The sequence below is a fragment of the Colletotrichum chrysophilum genome (assembly GCF_026319265.1).
Source record: "Colletotrichum chrysophilum strain AFK26 chromosome Unknown scaffold_54, whole genome shotgun sequence".
NCBI lineage: Eukaryota > Fungi > Ascomycota > Sordariomycetes > Glomerellales > Glomerellaceae > Colletotrichum > Colletotrichum chrysophilum.
In genome coordinates this window covers 141,074-160,848 of record NW_026517341.1, presented here as the reverse complement: position 1 = coordinate 160,848, position 19,775 = coordinate 141,074, and the positions used below count along the sequence as shown (strand labels likewise).

The 19,775-nt window shown below is 55.8% G+C and overlaps 7 protein-coding genes across 7 annotated transcripts; 3 read left to right on the top strand and 4 right to left on the bottom strand.

Moving 5' to 3' along the window:
• Positions 1–29: 29 nt before the first annotated feature.
• Positions 30–1,803, bottom strand: COL26b_006971 (uncharacterized protein; the record flags this gene model as incomplete). The annotated part of the gene is made up of 6 exons (XM_053179781.1): positions 30–180; positions 237–400; positions 456–724; positions 792–954; positions 1,008–1,518; positions 1,586–1,803. 6 exons carry the CDS (start codon positions 1,801–1,803, stop codon positions 30–32), a joined length of 1,476 nt encoding a protein of 491 aa, XP_053036281.1.
• A 2,555-nt stretch (positions 1,804–4,358) lies between these two features.
• Positions 4,359–5,937, bottom strand: COL26b_006970 (uncharacterized protein; the record flags this gene model as incomplete). Its single annotated transcript, XM_053179780.1, has 5 exons — positions 4,359–4,577; positions 4,629–5,029; positions 5,081–5,609; positions 5,670–5,697; positions 5,759–5,937. 5 exons carry the CDS (start codon positions 5,935–5,937, stop codon positions 4,359–4,361), a joined length of 1,356 nt encoding a protein of 451 aa, XP_053036280.1.
• A 1,303-nt stretch (positions 5,938–7,240) lies between these two features.
• On the bottom strand, positions 7,241–7,644 carry COL26b_006969 (uncharacterized protein; the record flags this gene model as incomplete). The annotated part of the gene is made up of 4 exons (XM_053179779.1): positions 7,241–7,267; positions 7,331–7,412; positions 7,465–7,496; positions 7,549–7,644. The coding sequence occupies 4 exons, from the start codon at positions 7,642–7,644 to the stop codon at positions 7,241–7,243; spliced, it is 237 nt and encodes a 78-aa protein (XP_053036279.1).
• A 336-nt stretch (positions 7,645–7,980) lies between these two features.
• Positions 7,981–8,218, top strand: COL26b_006968 (uncharacterized protein; the record flags this gene model as incomplete). The annotated part of the gene is made up of 2 exons (XM_053179778.1): positions 7,981–7,998; positions 8,057–8,218. The coding sequence occupies 2 exons, from the start codon at positions 7,981–7,983 to the stop codon at positions 8,216–8,218; spliced, it is 180 nt and encodes a 59-aa protein (XP_053036278.1).
• A 22-nt stretch (positions 8,219–8,240) lies between these two features.
• COL26b_006967 (uncharacterized protein) lies at positions 8,241–8,566 on the top strand (the record flags this gene model as incomplete). The annotated part of the gene is made up of 2 exons (XM_053179777.1): positions 8,241–8,314; positions 8,374–8,566. 2 exons carry the CDS (start codon positions 8,241–8,243, stop codon positions 8,564–8,566), a joined length of 267 nt encoding a protein of 88 aa, XP_053036277.1.
• An 817-nt stretch (positions 8,567–9,383) lies between these two features.
• On the top strand, positions 9,384–11,282 carry COL26b_006966 (uncharacterized protein; the record flags this gene model as incomplete). The annotated part of the gene is made up of 5 exons (XM_053179776.1): positions 9,384–9,441; positions 9,490–9,686; positions 9,735–9,896; positions 9,950–10,201; positions 10,254–11,282. 5 exons carry the CDS (start codon positions 9,384–9,386, stop codon positions 11,280–11,282), a joined length of 1,698 nt encoding a protein of 565 aa, XP_053036276.1.
• A 1,153-nt stretch (positions 11,283–12,435) lies between these two features.
• Positions 12,436–13,638, bottom strand: COL26b_006965 (uncharacterized protein; the record flags this gene model as incomplete). Its single annotated transcript, XM_053179775.1, has 1 exon — positions 12,436–13,638. One exon carries the CDS (start codon positions 13,636–13,638, stop codon positions 12,436–12,438), a length of 1,203 nt encoding a protein of 400 aa, XP_053036275.1.
• Between the last annotated feature and the right edge of the window lie 6,137 nt (positions 13,639–19,775).

Genomic DNA, 19,775 nt, shown 5'->3' with positions numbered 1-19,775 from the left:
AATCTAAACCCTGAGGACGCCAATATCTCTTATTTAGGGATTTCAAGAACAACGCGAGCCAGCCCGTCTGGTGAGGTGATGCTGTGCGCGTGAAACTCGAGACCCTGGTCGACTGTTCTCCCCGGGTTCAGGTTCATCACAATCTGACTCAAGGCAATCTTCAACTCGATTTGGGCAAAACTAGAAAGTGTTAGTAGAGCTCTAGGCCATTGCGATAAAGAAACTTGTAAACTTACTTTTGTCCGATGCAAGCCCTAGACCCGTGAGAAAACACGACGAGGTTGCGCTGCATGTCGTGGGCACTCCCAGCGTCAATCCAACGCTCTGGCTTGAACTTTTCGGGCTCCGGGAAGACAGTTGCGTCGTTACAGTAGAACGAAGCCGAGGAGCAGACATTGTACTATCGACCGTGTCAGACACGCTGCTAAGAAATTTCATGAGTTCTGGAAACTTACGCCTTCAGGAAGGTAACACCCGTGGGTGCTGAGGCCTCCCTTGGGCACCTCACGAGGCCATCTGCCCCTGATCGGAATACTGATCCTCATGGCCTCTTTGATGCATGCTTCCAGAAGGGGGATCTTCTCCAGTTGTACAATATCCGGCTGCTCATTAAGAGAATCTGGGAAGTTGCTCAGTAACTCTGTCTGGAGGTTGCTCCACAGGTCAGGCTGCTCGTTGAGGTGGTAAATGGCGGTGGTGAGGACCAAAGCAGTTGTCCCCGTGCCTGTGAACCCACATGGTCAGTGACATTTCTATAGATACAGCCTGACAAATGAAATGAGTTGACATACCAGCGCCGAGCATCAAACTCCCGTTCTGCACCAAGCGTTGCGGTGTAATGTGAATACCGTTACTCTCAGCGCGGGCAACCATGCTGTCGAACATGATCATCCCAGATTCCTCTTCCTGTTGCTCCTTCTTCTCCTTGAGACGATCGAGGGCCTTCTCCGCCCCCTGTTCCTCAGAGTCAGCATATCAACATGAGCGTCTACGAGAAATCAACTCACTTGGTGAATTGGTCCAAACCCGAAGGACATGAACTTCTGAACCACGCCAAAGATGGGCTGCAGCAACGGAAACTGCTGGAAGAGCACTACCAGCGGTGCGAACGTCTCGAAACCGACAAACAAGGGATGATGGAAATCCTCCGACTCAAGCGCTCCCGCCTTGGATCCAAAACTGAACCCAGAGACGGTGTCGAGGGTAAAGCACTGTGTTGCATGCCACAAGGGAATGACACGACCTGCCTCCGCATAGCTCCGCAACTGCTTCACCCACGCAGCCACGTTCTCATACATGTTCTTCTGGTAGCCGACGAGGTTGGCGCGGGAGAAGGCGTGGGACATGAGGCGCTTCTCCTTTGCGTGGACCTCCTTGTTGGTCTCAGAGAAGACGCTCGAGTCCGGGCTGTGGAAGGCGTGGTAGTAGTACTTTGACTTTTGAAACTTTGTGTTTTGGGAGTAGATTTCTTTGTGGAAGATGTCGATGTCGTGGATGGAGACCTCGTCTGGTGAGATTCTAACTACTGGGCCTAAGAGTTGGGAATTAGTATGACGTTTAGACGCTGGGTGGCAGCGATGAGGACTTGCCGTATTGCTTGTGAAGCTTTGAGAGGTCGTTGCATGCGTGACCCATCAAGTCGGAGCAGAAAAGCCATAAAGAGGTCGCCCCAGCGAGTTTGGGACCTGGGATCTTAGCCAGGGGGTGGAGGAAGATGTTGTAAATAGTGCGGAGGATGAGATATGATAGAGCCAACGCAGCACACCCACCGGCCAGCATAGAATGTGAACTTGTGAAATGCATTTTTGTTGAAATTATGAGAAAAGCTTGTGTGATTGCGGAAGCGTTTTGAGATGAGATGCTTTAGGTGTTCGAGTTCACTTGTGTTGATGATGCCTACTGTCAAAATCCAAGGGCGGAACGCCAAGCCTTTTATTTACAATTTTTGAGAGCAACTCAACGCACATTCTTGCTGTAGACGTCATCCAAGTGAATTATTCTGGATGTCGAAAGAAAGACGATGCAAAGCTCTTGAGATCGTCTTCAAGATGGTGCTGAGTGGCTTGCCTTCGGGCCGTGTGTAGTCCCCGGCGATAGAACATAGATCTCGCGGGCCGAACACGTCTTTCGGCCAACGGCCGCAGCTGCGGCCGTGTTTCCCTGCAACACTTCCTCTGCAAAAAGGATCGACGCCTCGACAATGGACGCGGGGGTCGGAGCTTGAGTGGCCGACCATGCAGTCGGAAACACCCTCATACTCTGGCGTCTGAGAGGCGCTGTCGCTATGAAGCCGCCAGCACGTCTAGTGCCCATCACGCGCAAGCGCCGCTGGCGATCAACGGGGAGTGAGTTGGAGGAATGCGAACTCTTAGTCAGCGGCGAAACTGTGATATGCTTAAGCAGTTGCAGCTTTGGTGTCGGGATGAGTTCGAGACCGTCTCCTCTGACGTCATCTAGAGATGGCAGTGTATTTGTTGTCTGAAGTCTAACTTGACAACATCAGACCGTGAGTCCGAACTCGCTTATCTGATGTCCTTAGGGAAGGACACGATAGAATCACGGCTGTTCATTAGCAGCGGCATTTTGCAGTGCCCATGTGATGACCAGCAACTTGTATCTTGTTTGAAGCCCTGCAGGTATCTTTGGTGAATGCTCTCGTCAGTATTCGAAGCAGTTCCGCTATGCAAGTCCCCATATCTCCAAGTGGAACTCAGCGAATACTTCCAATAAAATGTTTTCTCTCGTTCTGTCCAAGAAGCCTCGTATAAACCCCAATTACATCAAAAGCAATCACTTACACTCACCTGGTGCCCCTCGATCTTCGGTAGCCAGCAGCAATTGCACGATCTCCATAGAGCCTCATGCAGTGTACCAAACACCTCGACAAACACATACTATTTACGATCACCCGTCTCGCCCGGAATCGTCATCTCACCTCACCTCAAACACTGCTTACGGCTGTCCAGGCTCACCGAGTGCCCAGACAGGCTTGCTGCATATCGCCCCCGCACGTCAGACGAGCAGAACAGCCACCCCAACCCGCCCAATCCAGAATCGTCGTGCAGTCCAAGGCGTTTCCCCCCGTAAGCCACCCGCCAAGGGTGCCGGCGAACCAGTCAGCAACTCCCGGAAACGAGCCCGGGAGCCTTGGTGAGAATGTCGGTATGCTTAACAGCAACCACTCGTCCTCGACCTCACCCGTAGCCTGGTCGGGCGGCTGACATGCACGTTGCCTTGATTACGTGTTTCGTGATGCGGCTACAGCGGAACGTGATGTGAGCGTAATTATGTGAGCGTAACGTGGTAAAAAGGGGGGAACGGAAGGAGCTACTTATACGACCAGAGGTGCGCGGTATGAGAGAGAAAGGATGCGGTTGACTAGGACATTCCCATTTCGCATTTTCTTCAAGATGAGCAGCTACACTCAATCTCATAGCTTCTTCTCCGGGCACTTCACCCGGCGCCTCTGCACTCGCTGCATGGAGCCCTTCACTTCGCAACATGTCTGCCTCCAGGAGCAGAGCCTTGTGTGCGGGAGCAAGTTGACCCGCCGCAACTGCTGAACGATTCAGTAAGTTTGTCTCCGAGACTGAGGAGTGTGGGGTTTAGCTCACTGACGTTGAAGTATGTCTTTGTCGCGGGCGCCGTCAAAACTTTCACATCGGTAACGACCAAGCTCTGGCTGGTTTGCACAACTCCGTCTCGTATCGTTCTACACTGGAGTCTAGGTGTGTCAGTCCTGAGTCTTGAACTGTTAGCTGGGACTGATTTCCAGTGTCAAGTACCGGATGTGATTCTTCCACTTGGGAGCAGCAACAGCAGGTTCTGTGCGCACAATTATAATGTCGGGGGTAGTTTCTCTTGTTTGGGGGAATTTATCAAGCAACATGAGGCTTAATGAGAGCTCCATCGTTTCTGTTGACTTGCCTTCAGTTACCCATGCCATGCTCCTAGGCAGGTAGCAGTCTTCATCACATCATCTATACCAGCATATGGTCTCTCTCAATTCAAATCGTGGGTATTATCGTCTCATTCCAGGTTTTTGTATGCCGGCCCAAAGTCATGCTATGTATTGTACAAGCGTAAGCCACGCCACCCGACACCCCAGACCATGCCAACCGCCCGTAAACCGCAAAACCATAGGGGAACCGAATGCCTATATGTTCATTAACAACATCCCCCTACCCAATACCCTAGGCCTTTGACACCGATCAAAGCACTTGCAGTAAATCACGTTGCGTAGGGCGTCGCCATGCCTCATTCATAAGATTTCGTCGGGAGACACGCGGCGACGCGTAGGAATAAGACCCCATTGACTGTCGCCGGGATGCCCGAAGACGCCGTCGAACAGAGCGCCTCTACGACTCCTCGTTGCGGCGAGGTCCGCGCATCGAAACGGAACCTCCACGCTGGCCGCCGCGACCACGTCCACCACGACCCTCGCCGCGGAAGCCACCACGGCCGCGCCACTCGCCACGGCCACGACCACGGTGACCAGAACCACCCTCACGACCGCGGTTGCGTCCCTGAACCTGATGGAAGCCATCGTTAGGGTCAGCAGCGGCAGGGGCAGGAGCCTGGATAGAGTTAGTCAAACCCGTCAGGGCACGGCTGGATAATCTACAAACCTCGGGCTGAGCCTCCTGGTGCTCGGGCTGGTCGTCAGCCCAGGACTGGGTGTTGGACACGGCAGCAGGGGTGGCCTCGACGCCAGTCTCCGTCTCAGCGGGGTCGCGGGGCACGGAGACCCATTCTTGGGACTCGGAGAGGCTGTTGTCGTTTTGATCCCATCTCTCGCCGGCAGCGTTGCCAGAGCCGCTGGTGATGTTAGCGTTGGCCGGGCTCTCGATGCTCTGCTCGGGGTGGCCGTTGGTCAGGGCAACATCATCGCCAGCCTCGATCTCGTTCACGGTAGCGTTGGCGACGGTAGGATCGGTAGCAGGCTCGGCGGCAGCGGTTTCGGCCTCGACAGCGGCGGCCTCGTCGTAGGTGACCTTGAAGGCCAGAGAGGCCTGCTTGACCTGCGCAACTTGGAAGGGTTAGCATGATCAGCAAGGGCTCATCTCGGCGAGAGGCTTACAAGTGGTGTTCAGCTCCTCGCCAGCGACTCCGTAGGTCTTGTCGTCGGTACCGTCAATCAGCTTCAACATGGCGGCAACGGCGTTATCGTCACCGGCATAGATAGCCAACAGAGTTCCCTCAAGAGCTGCGTTCTCGTCGATAGTGGCGTCGGCCTCCTCAGATCGGCGGGCAGCGGCGAGGCGAAGGAATTGCGACAGAATCAGGAGCTTGCTGTGAATAGACTGAGAGGAGTCGCCCTCGAGCTTGGCCTTGACCTCGGCAACGGCCTCGGCCTTCTCCTTCTCCAGCTTCTCTGCAAAGGCCTTCTCCAGCTCAGCCTTCTCGTTAGCAGCACGAGTACGGTACTCCTGGTCGATCTTCTTGTACTGAGCAAGCTGCTCCTCGTATTGTTGGGCCTGAGCCTGGAGAGCCGGCTTCTTCAAGTACTGAGCCTTCTGGTCGGCGTTAATAACGCGCGACGCGACAAGCTCGTCAAGGGTCTTGTTGGCATTCTCAGCGATCAGGCTGTCAATCTTGGAGGCATTGGTCTGTAGGAGAGGGTGTTAGCGGGGAGGCTTGGCGCAGAGAGGGGAAGGAGAGGCACGAACAAGCTTCTTGTTGGTGTTGCGGAGGTTCCTGAACACGGTAAAGAGTTAGAATATTAGACCAGAAGCATCAATTGACGGGTAGTGCGCACTTCTGGAGCTCGCGAATGTAGGGGCTCTCGCCGGACTCATCGGAGCCATCAGCCTTCTCGGGAGCGGGAGAGGCAGTAGGAGCAGGAGACTCGGTGCGCTCAATGGCCTTCGCCTTCTTCTTCTTGGCGGACTTGGATTCGGACTGAACCGTGGGGTTCTGGACGGGAGAGGCGGCCATGTTGAAGCTGGGTGGTATGGCAGTCAACAACACAGTCGGGGTCGCGTGAGCTCGAGCTTGGTGGGATTTTTTCCGGGTGACGTGGTAGCCAGCTATAATAGCAGGCGTGCGCAGGTAAGATGGATGAACAGGTTATTCGATGGGTGATGATGGAAGGCCGACCCTAGGATCGAAAAAGATACTTAGGGTGAAGGGATGGTGATGGGGAGAAGTGCAGGTCAGGTCAGGTAGAGCTGTAGGTGAGGTGAGCAAGATTTGGTCGGGTGCGATTTTTGGATGTTTGCGAGAGCTAGGTGACCTGGAGAGCGGGACGGGAGGCTAAGGCCGATTCCGTGAGGCCAGGTAGGTAGTGAGGTCAGGTCCGGTAAGGCAGCTGAGGTGCGCTGAGGCTAAGTGGGCTCTAGGGGCCCGACTGACACTGAGACCCCTGCACGGCGGCCGGCTGCGGGCTCCTTCCCTCCTCCTTCCCTTACGCCCCCCTGCATCCACTGTCTCCAGCTGGGTTCTAGAACTGAGAGGAAGAAAAGGTACATGATGAAGTACTGACGGCAAGACGGGTGCCTGGTTTCAGCAGCAATTATCAGACCAGCAGATAAGATGGTTTGAATGGAATTTGGTTGCCGTCTCACTTGGTACAATCGCTGTTGAAGGAAACGCGGAGCACTATTGCGGCACTCAATTGCATCAATTGGATGACGTACGAGACAGGGCAGCTAACCAACGCCCATGGGTAAAAAGTAAAGTGACTTCCTTGCCCGTTTTTAATCCGTACATGGGCGCTAATCCCCCGCATTTCATCTGCGCCAACTGCTCTGAGCGCATCTCGTGACTGGGAGCACCCGCCCAGCGTTTGTTTTCATTGCACGCAACTGCCCATTTTCCAACCATCTCCTCCCGTAGAGATGGTCTGATTTCAAAGCCATGCAGTGCAGCCGTCCAAGGTTGACGAGACTATTACTCGTCTTTTCGGATGAACCGACGCTTACCGGCCTTTGTTGATGGATGTTTTGCCAACGGACATGGTGGTTCCGAAACAGAACAAACGCTCAATCATAGGCATGCGGCTTGCCGGTTCATGGATTTTCTCCGACTCACCACGCAGCAACCAATCCGGACGCGCCTGCAGCATGCTACCCCCAAGCGTGGCATTTGCTGCGCTCAATAATCCTGACTGCTGTGCAGCGCTCAAATGAAAAGCTGCTCCGGGCGACGTCAAACGCGCCGATTGTTTATACGTATATAGTGCCACGCGAAACTCGGTCGGGCAATTTCTGGGATCGGTTCTCGATGGGTTAAGACTGATTCAGCCCTTGAATTTGGTCAAAGTGTCCTATTGAACCTATGTCAGCCTCTGTGTGAAACCCGTAGATGGTTGGCGCCTGAATGAACTTACCGCGGTGACCTTCTTGACGCTTCTAGCGGTGATGCCTCTTTCCCCGGACTTCTTGGACTCGATGGCCGCTTCTTTGACAAGACTGGCAAATGTGAGCAGATCAGATTTTCTCGGCGATTGCAGGGTATGCTTACGTCTGCATGAAGAGGACGTAGTCGAGATAAATCTGCCAGCAAGTCAGCGGCGCGTCGCGACGCGTCGGAAAGCAGTCAACCGACCATGACGTCCACATTCTTGCTGAGGTTGCAGTTCGAATGCGCCTTGACAATCTTCTTGACCGTACCGCGAGGATAAGCCTTTTGGCCGGGCGCCATGATGACTGTCGACGAGCGAGGGTATTGCGTTGTTGTGAAGATGTCAAAGTAAGGTAGATTCGCTGAGGTGAGCTCTGTGTCGCAGTTCGGTGTGACGTTCCGAGGGTGGGGGGACGCTGTTTGTTTTGTTTGGGGGCGGCAGTTCCCGAGGTGAAGACACGAGCTCGGAGCACACACCTGGTGCTGAGAAGCAGTGCATGACCCCGCCGCACTGTGTGCAGCTACTGTGACCCTCCTTTTGAGCTTTTTGGGAGCTCCTGCGTCAGTCGTCAACCGCCAGGAGCATCGCCAGCACCTTTCCGACCGTAACGACGAGTCGCATCACATATCACAAAGATGCTGTCAAGGCGCATGGTGAGCCTCGATATCTAGAAGATATTTGACAGAGTTTCACGCTGACTTCATCTCACAGCTTAGCAAGGCCGACGAGGAGGCCATCGGCGACGAGGTCGAGGTCCGCAGGGAGGACCAGGACAAGATCAACAAGTTCAGCCGTCTGCACTCGCGCGAGCTCGGTATTGAAGATGAGCTGAAGAACAAGAGTGTCAGTGGTGTTATCCTGTGGTATCGGTGACCCCAGCTAATCTCGAGCCGACATGCAGAAGGAGAAGGAGGAACTCGACGACCTCAACACAGAACTGGAGCTCGCCGACGAGGACGAGGCCGTGCCGTACGCAAACGAACCCTTCCGGCGAGCACATCAAACGCATGCACTGACACGAGCGACAGATACAAGATTGGCGACGCCTACTTCCACGTCCTGCAACCCCAGGCACTCGAGATGCTTGAGAAGGCATCGTCCAAGATCGAGGAGGAGGTTGAGGAGCTGGAATCCAAGCTGGAGACAATCAAGGAGGAGATGACCCAACTCAAGGTCGAGCTGTACGCCAGGTTCGGGAAGAGCATCAACCTCGAGACATGAATCAAGCACAAATTGGACGACCAACAAGGCCTTTCGCACACATGACCCCGCCCAGCTACAGGCACATACAGCCAACGTTGAATTTGATGGGACACGCAAGTAGTCCGCTGCTGCAACAGCCAGCCATCGCAGAAAACCCTGCACCAACAGACGATTCGCGAGCACACCGCTCCGAGGCCCAAGGGCCGGGCCAGGCTTCCCGCTGCAACATTTTACGAAGCGCGGGACTAGCAGCTGCATATTCTAGACCCGGTCTCGTGTGTGACGGCATCAAATGGGCTACTGCGAATCGGCCCAAAACCATCGGGCTACCTAAAAGATGCCGAGTGACCGCCAAATGGAGGGGCGGCCCCGGGGAATACGCCGGAAAAGACCCTCCACCAGCACGGCCGGATGAGGCATGCTGTGGGTCAGACACTTGCGGTTCGGCTCCGATGTGGTCGATGACCCAATGAATTGCCACGCCCTTTGCGCCATCTAGCCTCTCCCCCCATTCCGTCAGCGATGACGGGGATAACGATTCAATCTGTTCTGTTACACCCGGCCCACTCACGATGCGCCCTCAGTTGCTTGAGTCTGAAAAGGTGGTGGAAACAAAGGCTAAAACGTCTCAGTCCACAAGTCTAGAAGGGTGATCACCCACATGCAGCATGCAGACACCCGATCTTCGGGCCCCATGTTCCCCTCGGGCTCATTATTCATCCATTTGCATCTTAATAATGGCCTCGAGCCCTCCCCCTCAGTGCCCTTACTATGAAAACCCCAACGCACACTTGAGGCCATTGCCAAGAGGTTGCGTACTCACCAACGGTTCGTAATGTCACATAGCAGCGAACCCAGAGAGGACGTAGAAAGCGGACTTCCGTCTCTTGAACGTGAGTCTAAGAATGCGTGACCATTGCTGCCAAATCTGATCTTCGTAGGGAACCGCTCGTCCTTGACCGACGCCGTCAGGAGAATAGACGAGTATGATGCCCGTGAAAGATACGAGGCTCGCTGCGAAGAGCAGGGTCTTGACGACGAGAAAGGTGGCAGTCCAAACTCATCGAGCGACGAAGATGAAAAGACGATAGTGTCGTGGGAGGAGAACGACCCTGAGAACCCATACAACTGGTCAAATGTAAGGTGCTGCATCTTGGCTTAACTACACTGCTAACGCAGATTCTAGAAGAAAAAGTTCTTCATCCTCTGCTTGACGATGATGCAAGTCATCAACAGCACGCTGGGCTCAGCACTCCCTTCCAACGCCATCCCCTTCATTACCGCAGAATTCGGCATCACAAATCAACAGGCACAAGTCCTCCCCATCTCGATCTACCTGATCGGCTATGTACGTAAAATCCATCAGCTGTCCCATAACTGTGGCTAAGTGAGGAATGGCAGGTTTTTGGCCCCGTCCTCTGGGCTCCTCTGAGCGAACACATCGGCCGCCGTACTCTCACAATCGTCACCTTTGTGATGTTCACCATCTGGACAATGGCCTGCGCTATAGCCCCGAACTGGCCCTCTCTTCTCGTCTTTCGCCTTTTCGTCGGTGTCTTCGCCAGTTCTCCCATCGCAATCGTGACAGGCATTCTGGCTGACGTCTATGGCAACCACGAAACCCGCGGCCGTGCAATGACGGCATTCATGGTGGTATGTTTCCCTCAACCCCCCCAATTCGAGGCTTTTTCCAATGCTTTCCCAGATGACCACTTTCGGCCCTCTCTTCGCACCCATAGTCTCGGGCTTCTGTTCCACGTCAATCGGCTGGCGATGGTCATTCTGGGTCGCGCTCATCTACGCCGGCCTCACCCTCCTCCCGCTCGTCTTCCTCCCCGAAACCTACGGCCCCGTCCTCCTCGTCCGCCGGGCTCGCAGGATCCGCAAAGCAGACCCCTCGCTCGCCGCCTCCGTCGTCGCCTCGTCGGAGCTCGAGAGGACAGACTTCAAGCAGCTCGCGACCGTCGTCCTCACCCGCCCGCTGCGCATGATCTTCTTCGAGCCCATCGTCAGCTGCACCTGCGCCTACCTCGCCCTCGTCTACACAATCTTCTACATGTCCTTCCAGGCCTTCCCCATCATCTTCCAGAAGCTCTACGGCCTCTCCCCCGGCGTCGCGGGCCTCACCTACCTCCCCATCGGCGGCGGCGCCCTCCTCGCCGTGCCCGTCTTCCTCGCCTGGGAGCGGTGGCACCTGCGCGCGCAGGCCGACGGCCACACCTGGGCCAAGCAGGAGGAGTACCGCCGCCTGCCGCTCGCCTGCGTCGGCGGCCCGCTCTTCTTCGTCTCCCTCTTCTGGCTCGGCTGGTCCGCGCGCGACGGCGTCAGCTACGTCGTGCCCTTGCTCGCCGGCCTGCCCTTCGGCGCGGGGTTCATGCTCATCTTCATCGCGCTGCTCAACTACCTCACCGACGCGTACGAGGTCTTTGCCGCGTCCGCCAACGCCGCGGCGTCGACGAGCCGCTCGCTGCTTGCCGTGGTGCTCCCGCTGGCGACGACGCCCATGTTCAACAGGCTGGGCATCGCGGGGGCGTGCAGCCTCCTCGGTGGGCTGAGCGCCGTCATGTGCGTCATCCCGTTTGTGTTCATATGGAAGGGCGAGGAGATCCGTGCCGGGTCGAGATTCTGTATCGCGCTGAGGGAGAGGAAGGAGGAGATGGAGCGGAAGGTCGAGGCGCAGCGGCGGCGGGAGGAGATTAGGAGGGGAGCTCTGAGGATGAAAGAGGAGGTATGATCTACGGGTGGATTGGACTGCAAAGCATCGAAGCGAGTGCGGTACTTAGCCGCAGAAGAATGGCCATGATCCTGAGCGATGGCATATCGACTGGGCACATAATAGGGCTCTCGAAGGGCATTGGGACTCACAATCCAGGAACAGGATGCTCCAAAATCCACGATAATGCAAAGGGCGGAGTCACACCAATAAGCTGCCACCAGACAGCTGGAAAGACCATGATACTTCGTCATGAGTAGGATGATGAACCAATATTTGGAACAACACAACAGACATTAAGAGCTTTCAAAAAAGAAGACATGCAAAACAGACAGTTAGACAAGGAACGACCCTATGAACGATTTCATCAAGTTTAAGAATTGACGGGAGCAGCCGAGGTGACATGCTCTCGGAACCAGTCACTCCATTCCAGTTGCAGGACAAACGCCGGGTTGCTTGCAGACTGTGCCTGCCCAAACAGGCAACTCATGTTTCATGTCTCAGAAGTCAAATCTCACTTCACCTCACTTGACCCGGCTCACTTACAAGCAAACATCTCACATTCGCTCAGACTCGAAAAGCAAACTTCATGTAGGCATCAAACAGATATCTCATTCATGGAGGGAGAGAGAGCATGATTTCACCAAACCTCATCCCCATTGATAGCAAAAGTATATACAAAAGAACTGAAATTTTCTGGATTCTTTGCAAAATCGGACACACACGACGCACGCCATAATGCAAAAAAAAAAAAAAAAAAAAAAAAAAGCGAGAAAAATGCAAAATGCTTTCCTTCCCTCTCGATGGATTCGAAAAGACCCGTTTGATAAAAATACCAGAAACACCCCAAAAGACACGTGGACTGGCCACGCCCGGTGTCGTCCCTTTTTGTCCGCCCCTCTCTCTTCTAAAAAGGATTGTCGCAACCACAAAGGAATAGCCGAAATGTAAGCAGAAAGTTCTTCTCCCCCCCCATATATGTATATCGTGTGAAACATTGGTGTACACTTGTTTTTGAAAAAGAACTTTCGCTTTATTCTTCACGGCCCCAAAGAATTGTATACAAGACAAATGTGGTGAAGAAGGATAAAAATGTGTTTGTTCATGAATCATAGATTCTTCTCATAAAAATGATAACTTGACATGCGGGGGGGGGGAATCTACATCAAACACTTTAGAAGAGCTTGTTGGAGCGGCGGTAGGCGGGAGCGCCGGTGGGCTTGGCGCTGCCGGCGCCGGGGGCGGTGCCGTTGGTAGGGAAGGGGGCAACGGTGACGGTGGTGGAGAGGGTGACAACCTCCTCCTCATCGGCGGGGCACTCATCGTCGTCCTCACCGTCATCAGCGGTCTCGGTGGTGGTGGGGGCAGAGGCAGAGGCGGTCTTGCTGGGCTCAGCAGCACCGCCGTTGTTGCCAGAGCCAGCGCCGTTGACGGGGGCGGAGGGGGTGGCAGAGGCACCACCGATGGTAACGTAGACGGTGGAGGCGGGGACGGTCACGGTGACCTGGGCGGGGCAAGAGCACTCGGCGTCAGCGTTGTCAGAGCCGGAGCCAGAGCCGGGGGTGCCGGAAGCACCAGGGCGCTTGATGGTGACAGTGCGGGTGCCAGTGGAGGTGGCAGTGGTGGTAGTAGTGGGCTCCTCAGAGCCGACGGCACCAGTGACGGAGCCGGCAGCGGGGAGAGAGGCGGAGGGCTTGACGGCACCATCGGTGGCAGGCTTGGTGACGAGAACGGTGGACTCGATGGTGGTGGGGACGGCGGTGGTGACGACGGAAGCGGTAGAGCCCTTGCCAACGGTCATGGTGAGGGTCTTGGTAGTGACGATCTGAGTGACGGTGGTCTCGACCTCGCCATCGGCGGGGCAGTCATCGTCCTCATCCTCATCGTCGCCAGCGGGAGGGCTGGTGATAGTAGGGTCCTGGGCAGAGTTGGTCTGCGAAGGGACGCCGGCGGCGGGGGGAGCACCGCCAGTGGTAAGAGGAACACCGGCCGGGCCAGTGGGGGTGGCACTGACGGCGGGAGCGGTGCGAGTAACACCGGGGAGGGAGCCGGTGGAGTGCTCCTGGACGAGGGACTTGGAGATGCTCTCGGCCTCGGAGACGGGACAGACGGTCTCGGTCAGGTGGACGACGTTGGTGACGACGTAGGTCTGGAGGTCAGAGGCAGAGAGGGTGGCGCTGCGGGCAGGGCAGTTGGTAACGGTAGGGGCGCAAGAGGTGATGGTAGCGACCTCGGTGACCTCGACGGTAAGGGTGGTGTAGCCGGGCTGAGCGGAAGCGGTGGAGTTGTCGCGGCGCCAGTGGAAGTGGCGGGGCTGGTGAGCGCTGGCGCTGGCGAGGGTGGCCATGAGGCCGACGGCGGCAACGGTAGACTTCATCTTGAATGCTTGGATTTGAGGGTTTCTCGGATAAATCTCCAACGGGATAGATATGTTCGGTATCGAGGGGGTTCGTAAAGGGGCGAAAGATCAATTCCGCGAATGCTGGTTTTCAAGGTTGTGGCTGCAAGACTCAGTTGCGCTAAAGAACGAATGGGATACTCGATAGTGAGCGTCGGTTTGTGTGAAGGAATGTAAGGTGTCCGAGGACTGACAACGAAAGACTGTGGAGAGTAGAGAAAAGAGCAAAAGCACGGGTGAGGGAGGGAAGGGAGAGAAGATATTTAGAAGGGGAGGAGGAGGCCAGAGTCCTTTTAGCCCGTGGAGCAGCATGTGGATGGACGGTGGTGGATGTGAGTGAAGTGACATGGGGGTGTGAGCAAGCTGGACCAGGGTCAAGGGGGCGCGCGGACGTGGACAGCGAACGGTGGTGGACTGGACTGTAGGCTGTGGATAGGATCTCAATCCTCGGAGGAGGAGGAAGCTAGGGTGCCTAGCAGGAGGGAGGGGCCTTGCTGGAGCCAGCTTAGAGCCGTGGGCCGTTCATCTTGGGGACCGCGAATGCCAGGAGTGACAAGGCCAGAGAGTTGGATGGACTTTTGGAATTGCAGGTCCAGGGTCGCCTTTGAGCAGGCAGGCCGAGGCCACTCACACCTCGACTCGCATGCCAGGTTCAGGTTCTGGTTCTCGCCAGGCACCGCGGCGCAGGCGCATCGCACCGCATTAGGGGTGGGCCGAATATGGAGCCAAACGCTTGCTTGGCCCGCATAGAACGACATGGGTTTTTGGCTGTGGAAGCAGGGCAGGCAGAGACGGACCTACTGCGTAGGGGCCGCACCAAGCAAGCACACGACGGGGAGGAGAAAAGAGGGCAGGAGTGAGACTGTGAGACTCGGGGTCGAGGACGCCAACCGGGGAAACGGTGGTGGTGGTGGTGGGTGTGGCGGCACGTCTCACCCTCACTCTCTCTCTGTTCATGGGAGAAGCTAAGAAAGACGCGATGTGCGGCCACCGCACGCACAGCCCTCGCATGGGACGAGAGATGAAGCCGCCTCCCCCAGCCCACAGACGGAGCCCTCTTCATTAAATCCAGGAGTGACCGGGCTCCACCCGCGCCGGTGATGACGGCACGGCATTCGACGACGTGTGAGTGGTAGTGGTGGTGGTGGTAATTGCGGTGATAGCTGCGGTGATAATGACAATGATGTTGGCAGGCAAGGCAGCGAGCGGTAAGGAGGTAAAAAGTCAATGGGATTATGTGGTTGTGTTAAGGCTCTGGGAGAAGTTTGTTGTTGCCATGAAGTTGGGGCGAACCCCTTTACCGCTCGATAGGAGGAGGGGTTCGTTTACACGGACTTTCAGGTACGGAGAGGTACGTACCCTGACATGCTTTCCTCCCATTCGCAGCTGGCTGGGTAGCGCCTGGCTCGGACGGTTGTGTGCACCTGTCACCGCACCCGCGCCTGCTTGTTGCCTGCACCGTTCCCTCAAGCCCGGGCACCTTCCTCGCGATTTCCCAGCGCTCCGCTCCTGCTGCTGCTGCTGCCAGGTCCACTGCAGTCGTAGTCACTGCCCTGGCAGTCCAGCACCAGCACCAGCACACCCCTGTCGGGGCTAACCCCCTGGGCTGTTATCCGCCCCTCATATGCAGGTACCGCCCAACATGAGACACGCTTATGGCCAATCGTCCGATCCACCTACCCCACCGCGAGCCGAACACTCAATCCCGGCACCAGATCGCGGCGCCCCTGAGCTTCTGTCGTGCAAAGACGGAAAGAGCAAAAAATCAGCAGTGATGGGGATGGGATGACATTCTGCAGGCCGCCAAAACATGAGATCTTCCAGCATCTCGGCGCAGTCCAGAACCTGCAACTCATCCAGTGGGCTCTGATGGAGACCGATGGGCGTTGATAGACACGGATAATCGTCGCGCGGGATGATGAGCCTCTTTCTCGAGTCTCACCTCACCTCACTCCCCCATCTCCGTCTCATCTCACCTCACAACCTGCCGGCTGCTGCTCGTTCATCGTTTTCGCATCCAAGAAGGAGGAAAACACACAAGTTGTTGTGGAAATGCTCTGTTGTTCCTGTTGCCGTGTCCCGAGCCGGATCCGCGAGCCTTATTTTTATGTAAGGTCCGACTCTAAAGTAAGACGGTGACACCAACATGTGCTCGTATGCGCCTAAATCTGTGCGCGTATGCAGAGCATAGGTGAGTGAGCATCGTTCTGGGCTGACGGCTGAACACATTGCACCCGTATCGCCTCACCGACAGTAGATATCGTATTTCGTGCAGCCCGATGCGATGCAAGTAAGTAACTCTCGGTTGGATCCGTTGTCCGCCGTTTGATTCACGTTGCCCTTCATGATGTGTAATTCTTTCCAGCCCTTTCAATACTACCAGCCCCCTCTTCACTGCTGAATCTCTCTTTTCTCGCAGCTAATAACAAGAAAAAACGCCATCTCCAACGGTTGGCTACAAAAAGTCTCACCCGGCTCCAAAAAAGAGCGCAACCCCCAAACCTGCTAAAATTGTCCACCTGCCGCTTAGCCGGGGGCACCGTCGTGACCGTTTGCTTGACGTCTGTCTCTTCGTCCCATCGCAGCGTGCCCTGCCGTCCGCCAACAGAGCGTAAGGTAGGTAAAATAAGCGACCGACCTTAACTCGCTTTACCTCAATCGCACTTAGCCCGACCGTTTTGACCCTGCGCTTCGAGATGTGACGTGAGATGCAAAGATGCAAAGGGGGGAGGGTTGCAGCCAGCGCGTGCCGGAGTGGCTGAAGGCTTTTTTTTGCTTAACGCCCACCAGAAATATCTGCGACGCACCCGCAGCCAGTCGATCCTATGACGCCGTTGGACGCCCCAAAAAGCACTTGCAGCATCGTAAGGGAAGCGCCCTTCAACTCCCTCGCGCATCTCCATATTACTCGCATCGCAGTCTCACCGGCATCTCTGCCATGCCGATGGTAGGGTCCGGCATCAGATGAGTGCCGCAGAGGAATACCGCACATACGAATACCATCATCGCTTCGAGTCATAACAGGAGTTGTGCATCGCGGCTGTCGTCTATCTGTCGGTAATAGTCCGACAAAGCCTGCCTATACCACCTCTGCAATACCGAATGTCGTGCAATGTCGTGTAGGTAGTGTATTAGTCTGCTGTGACCCGGGTCCGTCGCTCGGGGATTGGGAATTACAGCATTTCGGCAGTGTCACGATACCCTTTCATTATTAGGCGCTGCTAAGGACGAAAAAGCAGGTCGGGTACCTTGCTTTAGCCCAGGAACCGACCCTCGCAGCACCGACCAGCATGAAGCCTGCGCTCAGCCCCTGACGCCCCTTTGGCCCCCTCCTCCATCTCTCCAACAGCAAGTCTCCAGACGGATCGTGCCTACCTAGTAGCAAAAGACAGCCGTCAAAATCGTCGTCCCTTTTTTTTCCTCCTTCAGGCTCTCGCTACGCAGGTGCATCATCAAGGGGTCGCGGCGGCGATGTGGCGCCGGCTCTTGAGGGGAATGAGATCGGCGCGCGGTGGGTGGTCCTGAAATGGTTCATTGAGTGCGACGCTGCTGTGCGCTGGGTGCAGCATGCGCTCTCACTCTCTCCTCCCGAGTCCCATCTTCATCTACGAAGTACTGCGCGCACGCAAACTACTGCGAATCACTTTTGCTGGATGCAACCTCTAAGCTTCCCGGATGCCCACGAGAAGCCGTAGAGCCAAGACGTGTCCCGTGGAGTCGAGAAATCTCCGTTTCTCCATGATCGCCAGCGGTGATCGAGATGAAGGGCGGTCTAGGCTTTTTTTCAAAGCGGGTTGCTTTGCTTTGTTGTCTGGTCTTCGATTGTTGTTTTGTTTTTGGTGGTTTTGTTCCCTCTGAGCGCATTTGAGTTTGCTGTCGGGGCTTTTTCGTCTGAGAATGCCGTCAATTGACTTTTGTTTTTTCGTCCCTTTTTCAGCCCTTGCGCTCAGCTGGCCTGGGCAGAGAGAACAGAGGTCTGCTGAACAGATTTTTGTAATGTCCTGCTGTGAAACGGTCGCCTGCTGCGCGCTCTCTCAATCTCGCTGCTCTTTCGTGCGACGCTGACTGGCACAGACGAAAAGCCCGGGATGGCCCTGGCTGCGAAAACACCCAGCAGGAAAACGTGAGATCGAAACAGCGGGATGATCTGACGAGAAATTGACCATCATCAGACGGAAGCACTTTGCTTGACAGGACCTGCTCATCCAGGTACCGTTGCCCAGCAAGCCACAGAGCCTGGCATCTCTCGGGGGCCAAGCATTGAACCCCCGAGAAGGGCCGTTTCAGACCCCCGAGGCGATCCCCTTTTTCTTCTTCTCCCCTGTTCCCCCCTCCACCACCACCTTCTGCTCTCCCAACGACCTCGACCTCGACCTTGACGACGGCCCCGTTGGACGGCCCATCGGAATGGGGGCCTTTTTCCTTGACAATGGAACAATGAACGGGACCTCTTCCAAGTCGCAGGCTACTGTCGACTTCTTCTCCCCGGAATTGACGGCGGGGACCTCATCTGGGATTCTAGGAAAGCTTCCAGGTTGCGGGAAAACAGCGCAGTTGGCCCTTCCTCTCCCCCCTCTGATATCTCTGCAGGGATCAGGACAACAAATCTCTCCCCTCAGGGTTCGCCCCAGAAGTGGTGTCACAGACTGATTGTGCAGAGATTATGTCAACGACATGCGTCTCCAGAGCTTCAGGCGACCGTATTCCAGCTCACCAGTTCACTAATGCATCTTCACCCACTTGATTAAATGAAGCCGACCGCGTCCCTTATCCCAGCTTCCCGGCACTTACCCCAACTCTCTGGTCCATGATCCATCTGCCCTACATTTTGCAGATTCTGCGCCTCTGCCAACTGCTCATGCTGGGTCAATTAGACGTGATTAATCTCGCAGGTAATTCGCGCTGGAAATTGCCCTGCCGAGGAGCTGACATGGCCTTCGCGCTTCACCTGAACACCCCGGACAGGCCTTTATGAAGGATTCGTACGCCTTCACTTCGGCTGATTTCGCTCTGTAGGCGCTACGTTGGATGATTGCGTGAGCCCTTACGGATACGCCTTGGGTTCGGTCCTTTGTTGGGTCGCTTCGATTTTTGATCGATTGATTGACAGATGAGCTATCACCGCCTGCGGCCTGAGCCCCCCGCTGCCAGCGGAAACACGGCCCAGCTGGCGCTCTCGGTGGTGCCTGTCTCTCGCTCGCCTACGAGCGAACACCATCGCGGACCACCGCCTGGGGGCGCGTAAGTTGCTTGAAATGAGACGAGCCCGCTTTCAAGGCACAATTGCCCGAGAGTGAGATATCTGGCTCAAACTGCTGCTGCATTTTTCGTATCTCGCGCGCGCGAGGTACAATTTGCCTGCCCCGCCATCGTCGTTGTCCTCGTCGCCACCTACCTATTGACTTTCAAAGACAATCCCCGCCTTTATCGTTGCTTCTTCCAACTTCTAGCCACCTCACCTCCCTCACACCGCATCTCGCAACTCATCGTATTCAAGGCTGCAGCTCTGCCGTCCGTTCCTTCCTTCATCCGATGTCTTGACAGCGTCTTAATCAAAAGATGCCCGACCGGGCGATCCAGGCCGGCGCAGCCGTCGCAGACTTCAAACACGGTAGCTCCCTGGCGCTGTCTCCTCCTTCGAGGCTTGGATTGCTTACCTAGTAGAGAAGGGGGGTTGGTTTGCCCTTCTCCTGTCTGGCCCCGTCTCTCACCTCAATCACCCCTTCTCCGTGTTGTTTGTTGAACACACAATCGGGTCGCTCACCCGAACCCTGTCGGCCAAGTTCATGCGGAAGCTCCGTTGCCCCATAAAACACCCGGCAACGACATCCCAAGCTCGCCGCACCGCACCTCCAACTCGAACAATTCAGGAGCTCGGGTTTCTCAAAAAGGCTGAAGGAGGAAGGAGAGTCCAGACTGCGACACTCAACCTGCAACATGAGGCTTGGGATTTTTCTTTCTTGCCCACATCTTCTGACATCGCTTCCGCATTGCCGTCCGCATGCGAGGAAGCCGCCCCGTGTGCCAAGTGGCATGCGCCACAGGGTTCGCACCGCATCGTCCTCGTAGGGCGGACGGGTGGCCGCGTCTTGGCTGGGCCAAAGACTGGACCTGGT